Source organism: Filicampus tigris, chromosome 1, assembly GCF_054856515.1.
Source record: "Filicampus tigris isolate MCC_2025a chromosome 1, RoL_Ftig_1.0, whole genome shotgun sequence".
In the NCBI taxonomy this organism is placed as follows: domain Eukaryota; kingdom Metazoa; phylum Chordata; class Actinopteri; order Syngnathiformes; family Syngnathidae; genus Filicampus; species Filicampus tigris.
The window spans coordinates 10696888-10716550 of NC_141217.1; the positions used below are offsets into that span (position 1 = coordinate 10696888).

General features: G+C 41.3%; 1 protein-coding gene and 2 long non-coding RNA genes across 6 annotated transcripts; 2 read left to right on the forward strand and 1 right to left on the reverse strand.

Moving 5' to 3' along the window:
• Nucleotides 1–843: 843 nt before the first annotated feature.
• Nucleotides 844–19290, reverse strand: LOC147152728 (N-terminal EF-hand calcium-binding protein 1-like). The gene is made up of 12 exons (XM_086051854.1): nt 19025–19290; nt 15811–15835; nt 9300–9408; nt 7858–7883; nt 7648–7745; nt 4513–4771; nt 4338–4417; nt 3887–3940; nt 2495–2607; nt 2331–2408; nt 2131–2222; nt 844–1944 (listed from the first exon to the last, which is right to left on the reverse strand). Exons 1-12 carry the CDS (start codon nt 19145–19147, stop codon nt 1916–1918), a joined length of 1086 nt encoding a protein of 361 aa, XP_085907980.1. The 5' UTR covers nt 19148–19290; the 3' UTR covers nt 844–1915.
• On the forward strand, nt 6240–9571 carry LOC147152729 (uncharacterized). Its single transcript, XR_015089586.1, has 2 exons — nt 6240–6405; nt 9247–9571. It is a non-coding gene; the product is annotated as an uncharacterized LOC147152729 (long non-coding RNA).
• Nucleotides 10687–15960, forward strand: LOC147152730 (uncharacterized). Of its 4 annotated transcripts, none has more exons than XR_015089592.1 (6): nt 10688–10756; nt 12141–12195; nt 12934–13040; nt 13130–13178; nt 14447–14505; nt 15024–15960. It is a non-coding gene; the product is annotated as an uncharacterized LOC147152730 (long non-coding RNA). The 4 variants fall into 4 exon arrangements; XR_015089593.1 differs by having other exon boundaries at nt 10694–10725; XR_015089591.1 differs by having other exon boundaries at nt 10696–10756; nt 12145–12195.
• Nucleotides 19291–19663: the final 373 nt, after the last annotated feature.

Below are 19663 nucleotides of genomic sequence, written 5' to 3' on the forward strand. Positions count from 1 at the left end.
CTATACTGTGTATTGTACCACAGAATACTTTTCAATACCGTATATGCTTCAGTACATCACTGTACCAATTACTGTAATATTGTCATGGATGGTTAGACTAACTGATATAGGCCTAGTATTCGATGTATATTTTTGTACTTTATGTTTACATAGGCTTACTGTATACAAGTGCTAGATGCAAAAGATTTTTCTTTGGTTTTGTACTGTACAAGTGCTACGTGTTAAATGCACAAGATTTCTGTTCTTCTACTGTGCAAGTTGTTAATGCACAACATTTTTGTTTTTATACTGTACATTTTTTTGTTTTTTACTATGTACAAGGGCTAAATGCACAGTTATGTTGTATTGCAACGTGCATTTAACCAACAGTGAAGACTAAACACTTATGTATTTCTACAGCTTCATGTCCTGAGCATTGTGTTTTCTAGCGATTACTGATTGCTCAGTCATGTTTTTAATTTTTGATTGACTCGGGGCACGACTTGAAAACAAAATTCAGTTTTGAACACAGGTTTAACAGTTTTGAGGTGACAGTTTGATTTTGTATGAAGAGCCTGGGGTTTTGTGAATCTCACTTGAAAATTTGGTTTTGGTTTTGGTTGAGGGAAATGGTGAGCAGCTTCCGAGAAATGTGTCTTAGCAATTGGAAATACTGTAACGGTATGCATATACATGACTTAAATTGGATACTTTCAATGCAGTAATTCTATACTGCTCTATCATCCCGAAAAATGCTAAATATAGTTTTGAAGAAACAACATGATGAAATAAGTCAACGTCCCATTTTCAGATGTCAACACTTATGTCTGTTTGAAGAAAAATAATGACGTGACCAGTGGAACATTTTGTGCATGTCATTAGTTTTATTGCATGCCAGAAAACAAATATAACACATAACACATCAAGTTCACATTATTGCTAAAGAAGGGGTGGGGGTGAACAGTCCGTACTTTACTTGTCTTTCTATGACGTATCATGCATGGACCATGAGAATGCTTGTTTGTCACATTTCATGAGGAGTAACCATCACACTGTACATTGGACTTAGTGTATCTTCAGCTACACTACTTACACGTGACGACTGTACACAATAGACTTCTATTCTCTTGTGTCATTGCAGAGAAGACTTCCTGCTCCAAATATAGTACAAGCAACCATTTTTTTTGTGAGTGTTTCCTGCCTGCATGGTTACAAACGCAAATGTAAAATACTGGCTTCATTTGATTTGGTTATGCTATTCATATTCTATTTAAAGTGAAATTCTTGTTGAAAATACATTTACAGCCTACAATAAATCTATTTTATATTTTTGAACAAATACACGTAGGTTGAGTTTTACTAAAGTGCAAGAGTGACAGTGGACCATTTTAGTATTACATATATATCTCGTTAAATAGTTTTGTCATTGAGTCTGGACCAGAGCTTTTATTTTTTTCCACCAGTAGAAAGATGCGAGCTATTTAAGGAGACGGCAGCGCACAACATCACAAAGAGGACAACAGGAATTTAGGATATTAACTTGTTATTTACTCCCTGTTGTTGATGGTATTGGAGGGGCGGGGGGAGTAGTGAATAGTCTGTATTTGTTGTAGCGACATTGTATATATGCAATATGTAAGATGAGAAGGATAGGTATAAGAAATCATGCAATTATTTTTTTCCCGCCCCAATTACTTGTGCTTCTGTTAAATCAGGAGTAAGAAAAGTCCCACATCAACATCAGCACTGATCCTGATCTCTCCATCAAATATTGCATTACATTCTATTCAAGTCCTTTTCTGTTTTTGGACCTTGAAGCACATCTCTTCTGCCCATCATGCCTTAAGGAAAATCAGAATTTACAGAAGAGAGCAACAACAAACAACAACAACAATGCCATTTTTCATTCGTGCCGATCTGAAGAAGCGTTGCACCGTCAGTTGTTGTTCATAATCCACCAGGAAGCTGACAAAGACAACAATATCATTTTCATTAGGTGTCAAAGGTGTCTTACTAACCTTTGTCCAAATATATTATCCATAAGTAGATTTTAACTTAATGGGGATGAGCGGTATGGATAATGGATGGATGGATGGTCTTTTTTTTTTTTAATTAATTTTCCAAATTAATTTGTCGTTTGCTTTGGATTACCTGGGAGGAGCATGGTGGAGACGATCTCTTGCTCCTCCAGTGAATCGATAATGCAGCGCTGGAACGTCTTACTGATGGACGACTGCAGGAAGCTGTGAGGAAAGACGCCGGAGAAACGCATTGCTCTTTGTTTCGAAAAGATCCCTCCTTTTTCTGCACTTCAGAATTGATATTTGAAAACGTGTGGTTCTGCTCCTCACCTCATCCAGGAGAGACGATCCTGCCAAAATTCGTACATGATGAAGCACGATCTGTCAGGCAGGTTCTGAACTGAAATGCTTGAGCGAGAAGAAACAAGAGAAAGACAAGTGAGGAAAGGCTGCAGTGATTAAAGCGAGGTAGGAAAGGAGACCAATGGACTGACTGCAGGTTGTTTTGCTGTCCGCTGCTGGCCTCTGTGTAGATCTTCAGAGATTGCTGGAAGCGCTCCACATCACACTCCTTCACTGACATTTGTCTTTGGACCAGGAGGATGTTCTAGATGGGGAGCAAGCGAAACAGCCACATTAGCGTCATCATACAGTACCATCCATTGTCTAATAACTTACAGTGATTCCTGTGTCGTGGCACGCCAGTGTGGTGTGAGAGATCGTCATGGGTGCCACGGAAAATTATCCAATTTCACTCAATTTGTCAGAAAAATATTATAAATGATTACAAATATACTTCTATTTCAATTTCTATTCTAGATCTATTTCAATCTATCCATTCTAGCGACATATAGTGACGGTACAATAAACCTGTGCACCCACCTCTTGACATTCATACAACAAAATGTCATGGCTTCCTGCATGTGCAAGTATTTGTGCTCAGATAAACAGGCCCAGGTTTCACAATTGCTAAGTAAACCTGTGAGCAAATTAAGAAGACACTATCACTGTTTCAATATTTGCAATTGTTGTGAGATTTTTGTTTGGTAGTGTGCTGTGGACACACCTTCAATCAATAACATTTATGGCTCTATTTTCGTGCCCAGCGCAAGTCTCGCGCAAAGCGGAATCTAACTGTGCGCATGGTGGGAGTTTTCTTTCTTTGGGAATTTTTCTAGACCCACGCAGGTAGATGGTGACGTTTGCGCCATTGTGGGGCGGGACACAGCCGACTACCGGCAAATCCATATGGCCCCCCTCATTCCCTTAAAAATCAAGGCAGTCCAGGCACACAGTCGTTGACACTGAGGTGGCAGAAATGGACTCGCTGGCTTCTGCAGGAGATTGGTGCACAAAAAGCAGGTTTATAAACTGCAAGATGTCCCCTTGCGGATGATATAGTTGGCTGCGCATGTGAAGTGGACACTTCCACCCCCCACATCATTCTCCTCTTACATCGCAGTAACACTGTAAAACTGACTTGCGGTGACTACTACGCAATAGACCTCTATTGTGTACAGCGATGACGAAACTACAGCATATGGCACAGCTCTACGACACAAACATATTCCAACAAAAGAAAAAAACATGTCTTTTGTCCAACCCGTTGAACTACACAAGCCACTGCTCTTGCATGTGATTCACAAGCTAACGCGACCGTACATTAGATGAACTTTTCCTGTCTTCAAGCTGGATATTTAATACACGCCAGCGCCAAGAGAACCTATGTGCGGTTGCCACGGCATGGCACATTACAAGCTAACAATGCTGTAATTGGAAGGTACAACTAAAACATATTACATTAAAAAAATCCATATTGTAGAATTAAAACATGTTACTTTTGGCCCTGTATGTAAAAACACTCAGCAAAAGGCAGTCCGACTCACCGATTTATATGTCCCTGCCAGTGTGTCTTCTTTAAGAGGTTCAAGATGTGGACTCTGAAGGTGGGAGCAGAGATAGTTGAGTCATGCACAAGCAGAGGCACTATTATGGCTTGAAAACCAGACACAAAGCTTTTGGCCATCACAGATTCAAATAAAAAAAGAAAGAAAGAAGCAGGGTGGTAGCATGCAGGTGAATTTCCATGCATGGCATGTACAGAATGCATCTTTAAGCTATGTTGTGGGTTGCATCAGCCAATGTGTGAATTTTTGTCAAATTTGTTAAGTGTGTGTCAGTCTGACTTCCAGTTACTGTCCTTTTGGGTGGGGCAGCAGATCTATTATTTATTTATTGGTTGTGCTCGATTGTGAACCACAATATCTGTCAAGTCGAGGTTGTGGGTGGGGTGGGCGGAGTTCACACTAAATTATCTAGAGTGCACTCGATACGAACCTCACACTCCAGCTTGTCTATGAGCTGATCCAGTTGGTCGACCTGGGCTCCCCAGTGGTAGTCGGACTCCACGCTGACCCCTGAAACACAACATCAACACAGTTTTGCACTTGTACACTAAGTATTGCCGGTTAGCCGCCAGTTTCAACAACTTCATGGGGTTGGTGGGACCCACCTGTGGTCAGCATGCCTGAGTATGGGTCCGTAGGGGAGAGACACATGTTCTTCTGGATGCGTCGGGCCGGACGTTTGGAGACCCTCTGGATAGGCAGGTCCTCAGGCTTCTTCACGGACCTTCTGCCCGTGCAGCCTTGGTCATGGACAGCTTCCATAGCGCAGTCTAGTGATGACTGCAGGGACTGCAGCTGGGTGGAGGTCTCCCTGAGCAGGAAGCGCGTCACAAACTGACCCAGCACAGAGGAGCCTTGATACTCCTGCATGGTGGGTATGGTAAAGTGAGCAACGAAAAAGGACACAAGCGTTAACATTTCATTTGGCATCGTGACGCCTAATGCAGTAGCATTTAGCACATTTTCCTCACAGTCCATTAAGCTTGAATCCCCCCCTTGGGGAGTTTGCATGCTCTCCACGTGCTTGTGTGTTTTCTGTAGGTATTCCAGCCATCTTCCACATTCCAAAAACATGTAACGGTATGTTATGTTTATTGCCTATTGGTGTAAATGTACTGTAAGTGCGAATGGCTGTTTTTTCTTGACTGGCAACTCATCCACCCTGCACCCTGCCTTTGCCTCAAAGTCAGCTGACATAGGCTCCTGCTCACCCACATCCCTAATGACGACAAGCCGTATAGAAAATCAATGGATGGGAAATATATTGCCAACATTGTTCTGCCAACACTCACGTAACCAAAAATGAACAACTAAATCAGAACTGCTCAGGGCCCGTGCGCAGCAAACTAAACTCAAAGAAGACAAAATGCTTTAACCTTCACAGCAGTCTTTCCACTAAATCCTCAAGTTAAAAAGAGTTGTGCTAGAGCCATTTTTTTTTTTTTTTTACAATCCACTCATCCTTTTTGCTTTTTCCTGTTCTATAAAAGAACATTAAGATAGGATCCTTACGCACTACCGCTGACCTTCAAGACTCTCTCTTAGTACTGTAGTGCAGAGAACACAGCAGCCTGCACACAACGTGTAGTGAAAAGCTCATCATTCATGCGGGAGGTACGTTCCAGACACACTGGCAAAATGATTGACAAATTGTAAATTTGTGAAACACACTGTCATGAACATGGCTTGGCTTGGCATTGTGTACGGAGGACAAGAAAGCTTCACTATTGATTTTGTCTCAGTGTAAGTTCTTTGAGCTCGCGCTACATTGTGATGGCAGAAAACTACAAGTGCAAACCTTCCATCTACTCTGCAGTACATCTCATGAAATATACATCCATGAGGGGATTCAAAGCGCTCTAATTAACACGTGCTGCACTTGGATGCACACCATATTTTTCACGTTTCAATTTTTACTTGAATGTATGTACAATGTACATCAGTTATTCCATATCTGATAAGGAGATTCTACATTTATTACACATTCTGGCTTAGAGTCCAATTAGTACTACTGGAAATATGTTTTTGTTTTTTAATTCTTCTGTCATTACTTAGGTTTTCGGTATGTGTAATATGTGGAGCCGCACAGGAATGTATTTCTGGGGGGTTGTTGATTTGCAAAGGGGTTCATTCAAAACGCAAGCTAAGCGTCAGGTTCCCTGATTCTGCTCCTTGAGCCCCGCCTTTTCCTTTCCTTGTGTGTGTGTGTGGGTGGGTGGTTTTCGTGGAGCAGGTGTCGAGAGACAATTGGTGCTGGGACCAGGTGCAAGCAATCACTATCAGCAGCATACTTAAGCTGGTAACAACCACCACCTCGTCACCAGATCATCATTCTCAATTCAGAGTTTGTGCATCCAGCCACTATCTTGAACTCTTCCAGAATTTTGAACCTGTTTGTGTATTACTTCTCAGTTTAGCTTGCACTCAGCCTGCCAACCCTATGCTGCGAACTCCGCCTGTTACAAAGACAACTCCTGGATTCACTCGCTGATCTACAGGTACACCTTCATCCTTGATTTGATAAACGCATCATTCTCAAGTCGTCTCAGGTCTCTGCAGTTGGGCCCTCCACACACCCAGACCCCTGACACTAAGTTAAGATGGAGGCCTTGTTATTGCCTGACAATTGATGATTGCAAGTTATGTTGTTTTTTTTTGTTTTTTTTTTGTTTCAAATGAATGGGCGGCACGGTGGTCGACTGGTTAGCACGTCCGCCACACAGTTCAGAGGTCGTGGGTTCGATCCCGGCTCCGGCCTCCCTGTGTGGAGTTTGCATGTTCTCCCCGTGCCTGCGTGGGTTTTCTGCGGGTACTCCGGTTTCCTCCCACATTCCAAAAACATGCATGGTAAGTTGATTGGACTGTCTAAATTGCCCCTAGGTGTGATTGTGAGTGCGGATGTTTGTCTCTGTGTGCCCTGCGATTGGCTGGCAACCAATTCGGGGTGTCCCCCGCCTACTGCCCAAAGACAACTGGGATAGGCTCCAGCACGCCCCGCGACCCTTGTGAGGATAAGCGGTACAGATAATGGATGGATGGATGTTTCAAATGAATTGACATATCAAAGAGTAAGTTGGGATTCTTTGAAATGGTTTTAGGTCTACTGAATGAATGTTCAACAGTAAAAGTGCTCAATGTGCAGTTAAATGGGCCATATGTTTTGTTCATTGATACTATTCCTGTTTTAATTGTTTAATTAATAACACGTAAGAACCTGTTAATTAACATACTCGATCCATGCATGTGTCCTGTCAAAATCGTATATGTATTAGTATGGCACATCTGGAGAACTCTTCAAATATTTGGAGCATCTTCTGCTACTGAAGATGATGCACAGCCAAGTCCCTCCACAGTTCATACTGGAAATAATAATAATAATAATAATAATATTGCAATCGTGTTCCCTTAAAGTTTCTAAATTCAAATGTCCCATTTGATTCCTTAATTGTAACTTTGCTGTATTCTAATTTGTTTATGACTAAATACATTTTAAAGAAAATATAAGGTTTACTCCATTGTGGTTTCTCTCATCCAGCAGACTAGTCTTATGTTTAAAGTCCACAACATTCACTAAAATAACAATTTAAGTTCAAAGTTGGAAGCAGATAATTTTCAGCTAATACCTTGTTGAAGAATTAAGATACAGAGGGTAATAATGGCCTATCCTATGGTTATATCGTTCATTATGCCACATACAGTATGCACAAATCTGATATGCAAAAAAGATTCAAGTCAGCCACCTCTTTAGTTTTATCCATTGCCTTTAAAATAGCCACATTTAGCTTCTCAAGCGCAGACAGCACGTTGATGTACTCTCCCACATGTGGACTGAAGTACTCTGGAAAAAGGACACAGGTATTTATAATGTGCTGAGTTAATGAAAAAAAAAACGCAAACATGCAGACTCGTATGAGAGTGTGAGGATTAAAAAGACCACAGAAAAATTGTACCTGACAGTTTGTCGATGTCCATATTTCTATGGGGAAGCAGTTAGAGAAGACAAAAGTCCATTTCAATGGAGCGCACAGATGTAAAGAATCAGTTTTAACAGAGCAGACACTTTATTGGGAACAACTGCACAGTCAAATGAGATCCAGTACCGGTGCAAAAATTCTGTTTACAAATTCTCTGTTTTGACTGATTCTCATATTATCTTAAGCAGAGCTGGGCATACCGCCTATGTGACGGACCGGTCTGTGTATCCGCCTATGATGTACACCCATTTTGTGGGCAATAAACGGGGGGGAAAAAAAGACGGATTAAGCATAAGCACCCCTCGTGGTATCGATGCAAAGCTCTGATTCTCTGCTTTCAGAATTCGTTGGAATTACATTGCTAGCACAAACGGTTCATGAGTTACATGACATCTTGGTCACTTTCCACTATGACATACGGCTCCGCCCGCCCCGCACATAAGAAATGTCAGCTACCGTAATGTATGTGGTAATGACAGAAAGCTCCACTTTTCTGCTTTCAGAATCTGTTGAAATTACGTTGCTAGCTTAAATGGTCCATGAGTTGCGGTGATTTGAAAAACATGTGTTATGTCCTGTCGGAGACAACAGGTTTGCATGTAGAGGGATTTATATAACCTTTGTCATTATATATTGTTGTTTCACATTGTTTTTTTTTTTTTATTTCACCACAGCTTTGGTGAATTATCTTGTTGGTAACTGACACTCTTTGGTCACCGACCTGACGTGAGGCATTGTATATGCATTGTTTTTTTTTCCCCCCCCCCCAAAAAAACTTAATTAACATAGGTAATGTAAATGTGCTGTTGTCATTCAAGCGGGACTAAAGAAAAGCCATCGACAAGCTGCAGTTGTCCCACGTTTTTATTTGTTCAATTAAAGAACACGACACAAGACGTGTGTCAAGAAGAAGAACAGAGATGGAGTTGAACGCAGGAGAACTCAAGAACATTGTCTCTAGCAACTTAAACTGTGAAAGGGGGGGGGGGGATCCTGTCAATATTAAGCCATTTTAAACTTATAAACTTTTGGCCGTTTTAAGTTTGAAAGTAAAATAAGTACATGTGAGGCTTTGTAAAGCTCTTTGGGCAGAATGATGTAGAGCCGCATAATGTAATGGAATATGATTTTTTTTTTTTTACACTTTTTTTGTCGGTCAGATGGATAGACGAATCAAAATTTAGTGGTAGTTGGTTGCGGTTTTTACGCTAACAAACCGCAAATTTTTAGTAAAATGCCCAGCTCTGATCCTAAGTGCAGCGGTACTTAAGGCCTTTGCTTCCGCAAATTTTAAATTTGGCTTGAATGCGAAAAGGGAGGCTTATGTGTAACATGGACATAATCTTGATTTAATGAATATGGAAGTGCCAGGTGGGCTGCAGGACGCGCTACAGGTGGCAAAAGCAAGAGGAGCTCACTCTGCATTCTGTCTGTCGATGGAGTGATAAAGCTCCTGCATCTGCTCGCCTGTGAGGACTCCGTCACTGAAGTACGACTGGAACTCCTCCAAGGACAGCTTCCCGTCATCTGAAAGCACACAAGACCGTGACAATGTCATGAAAAGCTTGAGTCCCATGCCTGCATTAAAAATCCCATGCATTTTTCAGAACGGCCACAATATTGAAATTGAGTTAAGGAGATAATGGGGCACGCTGTGGTATCATAAAAATAAAAGCCTCTCGACATGCAATGAATTTTTTTTGTTTGTTTTTACTAACCGTAATTGCAGTTTACAAGGAACAAAATGGCCAGAATGTGTTGAAAATCATGCACAAATGCCAGTGCTAACACAACATGAGATGACTATTATCACAAGTAAGTTGTTTTGGGGAATTCTGCTTGTCCCATCAGAGGTCGCCACATCACATGATTGGTTTGGCACAGTTTTTATGCTAGTGGCAGGTACTATACTGCCACTGGCCACAAGTAAGTAATTGCTCTAAAGAAGGTCATTAAGTAAATTTGATTTCTACAACACTTGACAGGAGAAAGTGATTGAAGTGGTCACAAACAGGTAGCTGCTAATACAAGGGGAAAAAATCAAAACAAATGTCATTGGAATGCCTGCCTAAGCAAATGATTTTCCACTTCTTTTAAAAATGTCTACAGACGAGACCATTCATTCTAAGCTCAAATGCAAGTGCATTCTATAATTTGGCAGCAAAAGACTGCAAGGCTTTATCACCTTCACCTTTTAATCTTGCGTGAGCGACAGTAAAAACTGGTGAGCAGACACAATCCGCACAGCAGACACAAAATGATTTCAAAGCTGTGTATATAGTGCAAATGGAATGCATAACTATATTGTGGTTTTAAATCAAACTGCACAATCAAAATGACGACACGTGCTAGAGAACATATTGTTGATGGATGGATGTAACTTTAAAAGGTTTTTCTTTAATAATGCATGTTTGTTCCTTAAAGATCAGCTAATTTCAGGCAATATTCGTTTCAGTGTGTTTCATCATTGTTTTGATTATTTAAATGGCTTGCACAAGGAGATGCAACAAGTAACATTCACATCAGTGCATTTCATTTCTCTACCGAAGGTTAAAGTTCAAGGTTTGATGTCAATTAACTGGACTGCTGTCATGTTTGGTCTGTTTTGGGTTCTCATGTTTTGCTCAGTGTTTCTGTGTCTGTCTCGTCATAATTATTGTGTCCTGTCCACCTGTGTGCCTTACTCCCTAGCGTTAGCCAATCAGCTCCCTCCTGCCTTGTGTGTCTTGTCCAGGTGTTTCTCGTTGTCTCGTCAGAATGTCTGTATTTAAGTTCCTACTTTTCGTTCATTCCTTGTCGGGTCATTGTCAGTGTTGCTGCTTGTCCTAGTCCATCTGTGTCTTGGTGAGTCTTTGACAGTGCGTCACCTTGCAGTGTGAGTTCCATTTCGTTATGTTTCATAGATTCAAGCCTAGCTTCCCCGGTCATGTTAAGCCTAGCTTCCTCTGTGTCGTCAAGTCCAGCTCCCCCCAGTGGTCACATCAAGTCCCTAGAACTTGCTGGGTCTTATCCAGTCACGTCCAGCCTGGCTTCTCCAGTCAGTTATTATTAAAAACACCTCCCCCAGTCTCACATTTCTGCATTTGGGTCCACCATGCCACTCCTCGACTCCGTTTTCCGCCTGTGACAACTGCGGATTTTGACTAGGCTTTAAACCACCTTCTTTTCAGCGTGGGAAAATAACATTTTTTGAGAGTCTTCATTTTTAACTTTGACCTTAAGCATCTGCTATGTCTTTAATGCTGCAAGACGTAGGAGTAATTTGGATGTGACTCATTCTGCAGCCTTTCTCCACCATCTGATTCGCACGAAATTCAATTCTAGAACTGACAACACTCGGTGGCACGGTACGCGAGCGCGTGTCAGAGAAATATGATGGCAGACCAGGCGATCCGGACTATAATTTGTCCATCTTGCGCCTTGGAGGCCCGACACGACTACAATCAGCCTATGAATGCAATATTATGCGTACTTTGTCAAACACTTGGAAAGTTATTGTCTTCCATCATTCCTGTACGCTCATGCACATTGTGAGATCCAGGATTAGAATATGTACATTTGATAACATGACACCGTGGCTATTTAAAGGGCCACCATTAGGGAAGCTAATACATCAGTAAGCTCACAAAAGAGGCAAGAAGTCGCACTGAATTTATAACTATTAACTACCTCTGGATTAACCAAGATCAGAGTTGTAGCATCTTCTACTACTCTGCTGCCTTGAACTGAAATGGTGTGAATAAATTAATAATTGGCGAGCGCCGAGTTAGGTCACGATTGTTTGGTGACTAACTCTTTTCAACGTCCTCACACAATTGTTTCTTACAGTACTGAACAAGCACAGTTAAGTATTGTGGGTCCGACACTTAAGATTAAATGAATTAAATAAATATGCCAGTCAGACAGTTTGTTCATTTAAAGAGATGAGAATGAACTCCTGATTTGGTTTTGTCTCATCTGCCTGCAGCATTGTTCCTGGCAGGCACACAAAGGCTTCCAGTTTGTGTTTTATATGAAAAGTCCACAGTCTCAATGTTGCAGTAGGGAAACTGTGCAGTGTGTTGATACGCCTATCAAAACGCCTCCTCATTATGTGGCAGTTGTGCACTGCTCTAAGCATCCCACTCAGTGCTGACTGGGGCAAGGACGCATCTCCCTCTCATTCCTCACAGCCTGTGCGCACACACGCTGTGAAGTGAAGATAGCTCGCACAAGCAAGCCGCTGCACACACTCTTGTTTAACCTTCCCTCTGTTCCAGCCAGCAGGGAAGCATGAAAGGCGAGATGAGGAAACAGACTTGGGGATTCACACAAGTGCGTAATGTCCTCTACGGTATAGCTACACAAGTGAAGCCAAAATCACTTTTTGAAAGACAACTTCTGTTGTGTTTTTGCACTTGTTACCAGTGGTGGAAAATGAGATTTTTTAAGTATCGGTACCTGTAATGATATAACTAGTATTAACATTTATGATCACTTTTACTCCCTACATATTCAAAGTAGATCTATTTACTTTATACTCCTTGTTTTGATTTTCGACCTGCCCAAGCATGACAACATGAGACTGACAGTCAATGGCGCTTGACATCTTGATTGATTGCGATCTTGGGGTCTGAGGAGGAGGAACAAAAGTGAACAGCAACGACATGGAGGAATGTGAACTAGGCAGCATTAACGACAGCAACAGATTTGGAGAAGCAAGATATTCCACATCCATAGCCTCATTTAGGAGGACTGATTGATAAGCTAGCTTCAAAAATGATTCTGGGCACTGTTGTGTTTTCTGTCAGCCTAAAAACTATTGCCTTCTGGCATTCAAAATTCTCCGTCCAATTACAAAAAAAACGTACACATAATATTCTTAACATTATCTAACAGTTTTTTCTGTCACTCAAGTCACAATGTTGTTCTCAGTTTTTTTTCATTGTGCCAGGTTTTAAAAATCAATATCCTATAAAGTGGTCCCTCGCTATATCGCAGTTCACCTTTCGCGGGCTCGTTACATCGCAGATATTTTTACAGTGCTATTTTGCATGCTGTTTTTTTTTACAGAATACGAACACCCCTATTGTGTCCAATTGGCTGTGCAATTCTGCATGCTATTTTTTTGACAGCATTCACCCCGCCAAGCATTGTTTTCTGCATTCTGATTGGCTAAGGTACATACTATAGACCAATTTGAATACATCTCTTCCCCTGCCATGTCTGCATTTAGTGTTTCCCGACATGATCAGCTGTTTTTTTTCAGTACATCATACGGAAGTGTGACAGCTCTGACGAAGGCTGAAGTCAGCAAGGTAAGAGTTTTCTGTCTTTACTGGAAACAAACTTCTGAGAAAAAGAAACTCCAAAACGGTTTTAAAGAACAAGACAAGATGAACGTTATAACGCGATTACAAGGAAGATACGGGCGTGTCGTCACCCTCCGCCGCCAGGAAAGATTAAAAATTAATCTTGCACGGCATAAAAAAATTGAGATTCAACCTCAGATGTAAAGAAGAAACAATAACTCCGGCAACCATCAACATCGAGAACCCTATCCCGACCAGAAACGTACATCAAATCATAAATAAAGCGGAGAGAACACAAAGAAAAAAAGCAGAACAAGAACACAAGAAATCAGCCATAACAGACCGCCGCAAAAGAAATAATCACATTATGGACTGGGAGAAGGGGAAAGTCCTCACATCAGAAACCAATGAATTCAAAAGATGGATCAAGGAGGCAATAGAAATAAGGAGGCGTGGAGACAGGACCATCAACAGGGACGAGGGGGCATACCACCCAACTGCGACAACGGCGACGGGGAGGTGGAGCGCAGTTTTCATCGGGTCGGTGAGCATTACTTTGAAGGTTTCCCGACCCGATCATTTAAACAAGCGCGAAATGTTAACAGTGAGACATACGGCCTTAAAACAGTATAATAATTGCAAAAAAAAGTTTTCTACTTCACAGATTTCACCTATCGCGGGTTATTTTTGGAATGTAACCCCAGCGATAAATGTATACAAAGGAATATTGTAAATAACCGACAGAAACCCCCCACACTTTTTACTTTTGTACTTAATTATATTTCACAGTCTATTTTTTTTTTTACTTTTACCTAAGTACAGGCATTGAGTCTGAGAACTACTTTTACGAGTGTATTTTTTTTAAACAACTTAAGTACAGAGACTGAGTACTTTTGACACCTCTGCTTCTCAGAGGTGATTTTGGATTTGGGGTGAAGGATCTAAATCTATATGAATGGCTACATATTAGCCAACAGGTTAACCAAAAAAACAATATGGCAATTATACATTTACGGACATCGCATAATCAGTTAAAAGTCTCAGAGTCAGCGTGCCCTGATCTGACCATGGGAGCAGCTGAAGAGGATCAGCCCTACAGACAGGGCCAGCCAGGGAGGAGACCAGCCCACATTATGTTTAAATTTTGAAGACAGTATAAATGTGAGGGCTGCATGTTAGACCGTGCCCCTTTCCTGCCCTCGCCCGTCTCGGGTGAGAGCATTCGCGAGGATGGAAAAGCTGCCCAGATCTGATCATTTAACAATATGTTTTAGATGTCTGATCATCTTCAGAGATGGAAAAGGAAACAGACGAGAAAATTCAATCGACTTGTGTGAGTCTTTATTTACATTGGATACCTTCTTGAAAGATAAAACGAACACGCATTGAGTAAGGAGTTGTTTTGTAAATTGCTAATTGGGCTTATGGCCTCGAGACCTGCAAAACAAAACGGGGGCAAGTGCAACGTTGCCCCCAATAGACGCAGCAGATGGCGACAATACATGATAATATTCCGGCAGTTAATGAATATAGTGCAGAGTCAGTTATCTGCACCGTTGGCCATTTGGTACTCACCTCTGTCCAGGCTAATCAGTATAATATGGCTGTCAACATTCAACAACGTTAAAAGAGGAACGGTACATGTCAGTGCCAGTATTTGGTCTTGTGCACACTTGTTATTATTAACAGCGGTGACTGTATGTTTCTTATAGGATTCACTTTGTAAATTTGAGTGTATCAATAATCTTCACAATCATTAAAGGGCTCTTTTTGACGTCATTTACTTCATTTGCACTTCTAACTTGCTGTTCCTGACGCTTCTCCCTGTCTTTTCTCTATTGTGTGGTTTAGTTCATCCTCCTGGCCCTGATTGCAAAAGGAAATACATGACACGCTTGTTGAAAATGATTATTATTGGAACTTATTGGGGCAGCAATGATTGCTCCACATGGACTCTGCCTAGCAACAAGCGGCCATGAAAATGAGTGAAAACATAGCAAAGAGAATGTAATTAATGTTGACCTCTGCCAGAGTTTGGATGTGTCTTTAGCTGTAATAATGTACGGGGTGTGTGCAAAGACAAAAACAGCTCATCCATGAATTGCAAAGCAAATCCCTTTTCCTATCTGAAGACCCCCCTTAAGCCTAGAATGTGTGCAGCTCATCACAACAATGTGGCACTATTTAAAGGGGGCTCTTATGTAACACATCCTCTTGAGAAGATTAAACGCACAAAACACTCACCCATTTAGCATTTTGAATGTGATTACACGGAGAGGCAAGTGTGAATAGAAGATTAAGAGAGAAAACATTTTCCTTTTTGTCAGGGTTATTGTTTCCTATCCTTGTGGCCCAATGCTGCTGTTTTCCTCAGGGAAGGATTTGCTATCGTCAAGCTAAAGGGGAGCTAAAACGTAGCACATGTTTCGGGCTTCATTAAATTCAATTCAAGCCTTGACGATCTAGGCGTTAACATTTTTTTTTTTTTTCTGCAAATGAAAGAGTGCTGGTTACATTGGGTGTGTATCAATTTAGTTTTCCTAATGAGGCCATGCCAGGTTTAAACAAATTATCTTGCAGCATTAATTGAAATCAAAACAAGAGAGCAACCCAATTAACTGTGCTTTGTCTTACTTACCATTTTTGTCCGCCCGGCGAAATATCTGTAACAAGAGAAGATTCTGTTTAAGATATGGATAAGGAAAACAGTGATGGATCTAAAAAAAAAAGTTCACAAAAACTACATCTCGTCTCAGTTTATTTGTAGTAACATTAGAACCTAAACATTTAGTGCTAAGAACATGTTTTCTCTTTTTTTTTTTGCTCTTCTTTCTCAGCGGGAGGGGTAGAGAAGATTGTGATGCTGTTCTCCTTTGAATTCTAAGCACTTGAAGAGTGGTAATTAGGCAAAATGGCCAGTAGCTGTTAGCGGTGCACCATTTTAGATTTGAAGATCACCTCTGAAAACAGTGGCGAAGGAGGACTTCATGACGGAAGTAACAGCGGCAGCATGCTCTGGCTGGCTGCGCGTCAAACATACACAGATGTCTTATGTCGTATGACAGTTAGCAGAAGTACTATATGTGTGTGTCACACATGAAACGAAGTACTAAATATTCTGCTATGATCAAAAGCCATACCTAAATGTTGTTTACCTTCTTTATAGAATGAAACCACGGTTTGAGGTGTCACAAAAACAAAACTATTAGCATCAAAGTCTCTATTCTGCTTGATATGTTTCCACAAAAAGCAAATTTTCTCCAGATTCTGTGAGGAGTGGCTCAATTTCGTGAAACTTAGCTATGTTCTTCTGTGATTACTAAAGAACGCAAAATGGTTGAATTGTACTTTTTCCCCCTGCTGAATTTTGTGGGTCTTGAAAAATCTGTCAAAATGCCCTAAAATGGCTGGCACTCTCGAGGTTGTCTTTTCTGTAAATGACTGGCATTGAATAAGTTAAGAGAACTGCATATATGACAGGAGGCGACCAGTAAACTTACTGCAATTTCTTCTTCTACTATACTATTGCTAATGTTACTAGTACTCTACAACAACAACTACTACAACAGTGCTCTTTCATTCTTTGGATTTTTCAACCGTCTAGATGCACTATGGCACCACACTGCCTCTCACAGGTCAGTCCTGGTACTATTAGTGACATTTCTACGTGCGCAATTGTGTACACCGCACGCTACCAGAGCAGTAAGAACACATGAGGATTTTTTTTCCCCCTTATCATGTGTGTCACCTGTCACCCTTTAAAAATTGGTTAGGATTTTTTGCCCCGCTTAAGGCAGAGTGAACAAGTGGTGTGGCGCTTTAATAATGTAAGTCAGTGATTACCAACCACTGTTCTGCGACATATTACGTGCCGTGAGAGATCTGCAAACGTGCTGCAGGATATTTAATTGGTTAGAATATTATTTCTTTACAGTGACAAGCAGAACGATTAAATTCTCTTCCACTTAACGTCTGTTTGTTGGTGTTTTGTGAAATTTTATGAAAATGTGTGCCTCGTCTCAATAAAGGTTGTGAAACACTGGTTCAAGCGATGTAGGCAATTTCAGGAGATGATGTCGTGATACCTGGAAGCTGCGCCATTATTGCCGGTCCTCTGCAAACCTTAAAATTGCCAATGTAGGCTTTTACATCAAAGATGCTGAGAAAGGAGGCAACAGGAAGTTTCTCTGTCAAATTTCGAAGATAAAGTGACAGCAGGCGCTCCGGACATTCACATGGCCATTTCTCCTTTGTGCTTGAGTCAACGCAGGCGTTATGCTCCTAAAGAGCTTATGAGGATCTTCCAGAAAGCTAAAAAAAAAAAAAACAACCTCGGCCCCCCCCCCCCTCCACCCGGAGACATTGAACGCACCACTGCTGCGTCCTATTGAAGATGATAAAACCGCAACGCAGGAAAGGAGAGAGTACGGCAGCATCTGAGCGGCACGATTCCAGCAGCCTCTGGAGAAACAAGTGTGCAATACATTTCTCGGAGATGTACAGTATAAGCCCCGCAGAACTGCGAGTCTATTGAAATCAACAATGGGGGCTTCAACTAGAATGATTGGAAACACAAAGGGTCGCTTGACTCTATTAATGAGTGTGTATTTTAAGAAGAACACAAAGTGCAGTGTAATAAGAGTGCACAAATAGGAAATAGGAAGACAGCAGAATAAAATGTTAGGTGTGTTTGAATAAAGGCTTCTTGCTCGTTCATTTGCAATCCACTCTAACAAGCGCAAACTGAAATGATACTCCACCAAGGCCCAAATCCTAATTTCATATGCCTTTATAGAGCAAACCAAATGCATATGCCTGAATTTTTTTAAATTAATAATAAAAACATGTATTAACTATAACAGGAAAAGGGCCAATATTTATACACACGTAATGGCCTGGGTGGAACTGTAGCTGAGTGGGTCGCATGTCTGCATCACAGTCCTGAGGTTCAGGGTTCAAATCTCAGCTGCAGTGATGTGTGCTTGTTCTCCCCATGCTTATGTGGGTTTTCTGTGACTTCCTCTCGCATACCAAAAACATGTACTGTATACTCGTGCCTCAAGTCAGCTGGGATGGGCTCCTGGTTACTCACATTCAAAATAAGGGCAAGCGCTACAGAAAATGAATGGATGGATTTCATGGGATGTTCAGTTCCTAAACCAGGCAAGCATCCATGCATGAAAACATAGCCGACCGTTAGTCAAGAGACTTATGCTAACTTAGAAACATTGAATGCCTCTGGGAGAATTTACATTTATCGGTGGCTCAAAATGATGTGACTCACGCATGTTGGCATGAAGTGTGTGTGTGTGTGTGTGTTTTGTTCCTAGGGCATACATCACCTCCATAAATCATCAGCAGCCATAAAAGCTCCGGAGATTGAAGTACAGTAACGTGAGATGTACATTTTTCATGTTGTAACAAAAACGACATGTTGCGAAGAAAGATGAATTATGGGAATGGGGAGCGTTTTCCTGTCTAGAGATGTCGTGCGTGGCTGAAAGAAGTCAGTAATACCTTAAACCACATTTTAAATTGGCGCCTCGAGTATGTGAGGGTAATGTGACCAAAGTGACCCTATCTCCACAATATGCAAAAGCAAACCATCGTGAACAAGCAGCCAACACACACCTTTCTTACATAACGGGGGTGCTGTGCATCATCGGCTCCACATGAATGGAGTCTGGCGGCGCCTATTTGCACCCGATGAGCAGAGTAGACGCCTCCCCCCTCCACACACACACACACTTTCTTCTTCCCTTGACATTTTTACCCTACAAATAGTGACATTGACAACAGTATGAAGACATGCAATGATGACAAACACATAAAGAAGCTGAAGGTGCACTCACATCGTGGAAAAGGGATGCGGTGTGGTTGTGGTTGTGATCACACTCCTGCTGCTGCTGTTTGCTGAGGTGCTGCCGCTTGGCAGATTGCAGACACATCGTGATCATCTCTGTACACGCCAGCATCCTCACACTCGACCGCTCAGGTACACCTTCACAGAATGAATGACTGGATAGATGGATGGTTGGGGTCGGTGGGTGCTTGCTTGGGTGGACGCAGGTTCGCTGTCGGTGCGAGATGGACCGAGAGAGCCTGAGCGTGGACGCCTGCGCAGTGCACGCTCAATAAACTCCGCCTTCAGGAACTTTCAAGCAAGGCGCCCTCTACTGGTCTCTGTATCAATCACACTATTTATCTAGTTGATAGCTGTCTTAGGTGAGAAAACAACTAGCTCAATAAAAGTAGTTAAAATGTGAATGTAAAATCAAAATAATATGATGATTCATTTTTGTATCATTTAAATTATAATCATGTAACCAATCATTCATTAAATTAATGTATATCAGTCAACCAATTATTTGTTTATTTGAATCAACGATAAAAAATCACTCATATACGTATATATATACGTATATATATATATATATATATATATATATGTATATATATATATATATATATATATATATATATATATATAT

What these genes read in the sequence shown, in the direction of transcription:
- LOC147152728 (XM_086051854.1), bottom strand. Translation starts at nt 19,147, where the DNA reads ATGCTGGCGTGTACAGAGATGATCACGATGTGTCTGCAATCTGCCAAG. An exon ending in ATCGACAGACAGAATGCAGA is followed by an intron (nt 7,884 to 9,299) that starts GTGAGCTCCTCT and finishes GCTTCCCCATAG; the next exon opens with AAATATGGACATCGACAAAC. An exon ending in CTCCACCATGCTCCTCCCAG is followed by an intron (nt 1,945 to 2,130) that starts GTAATCCAAAGC and finishes TGTCTTTGTCAG; the next exon opens with CTTCCTGGTGGATTATGAAC.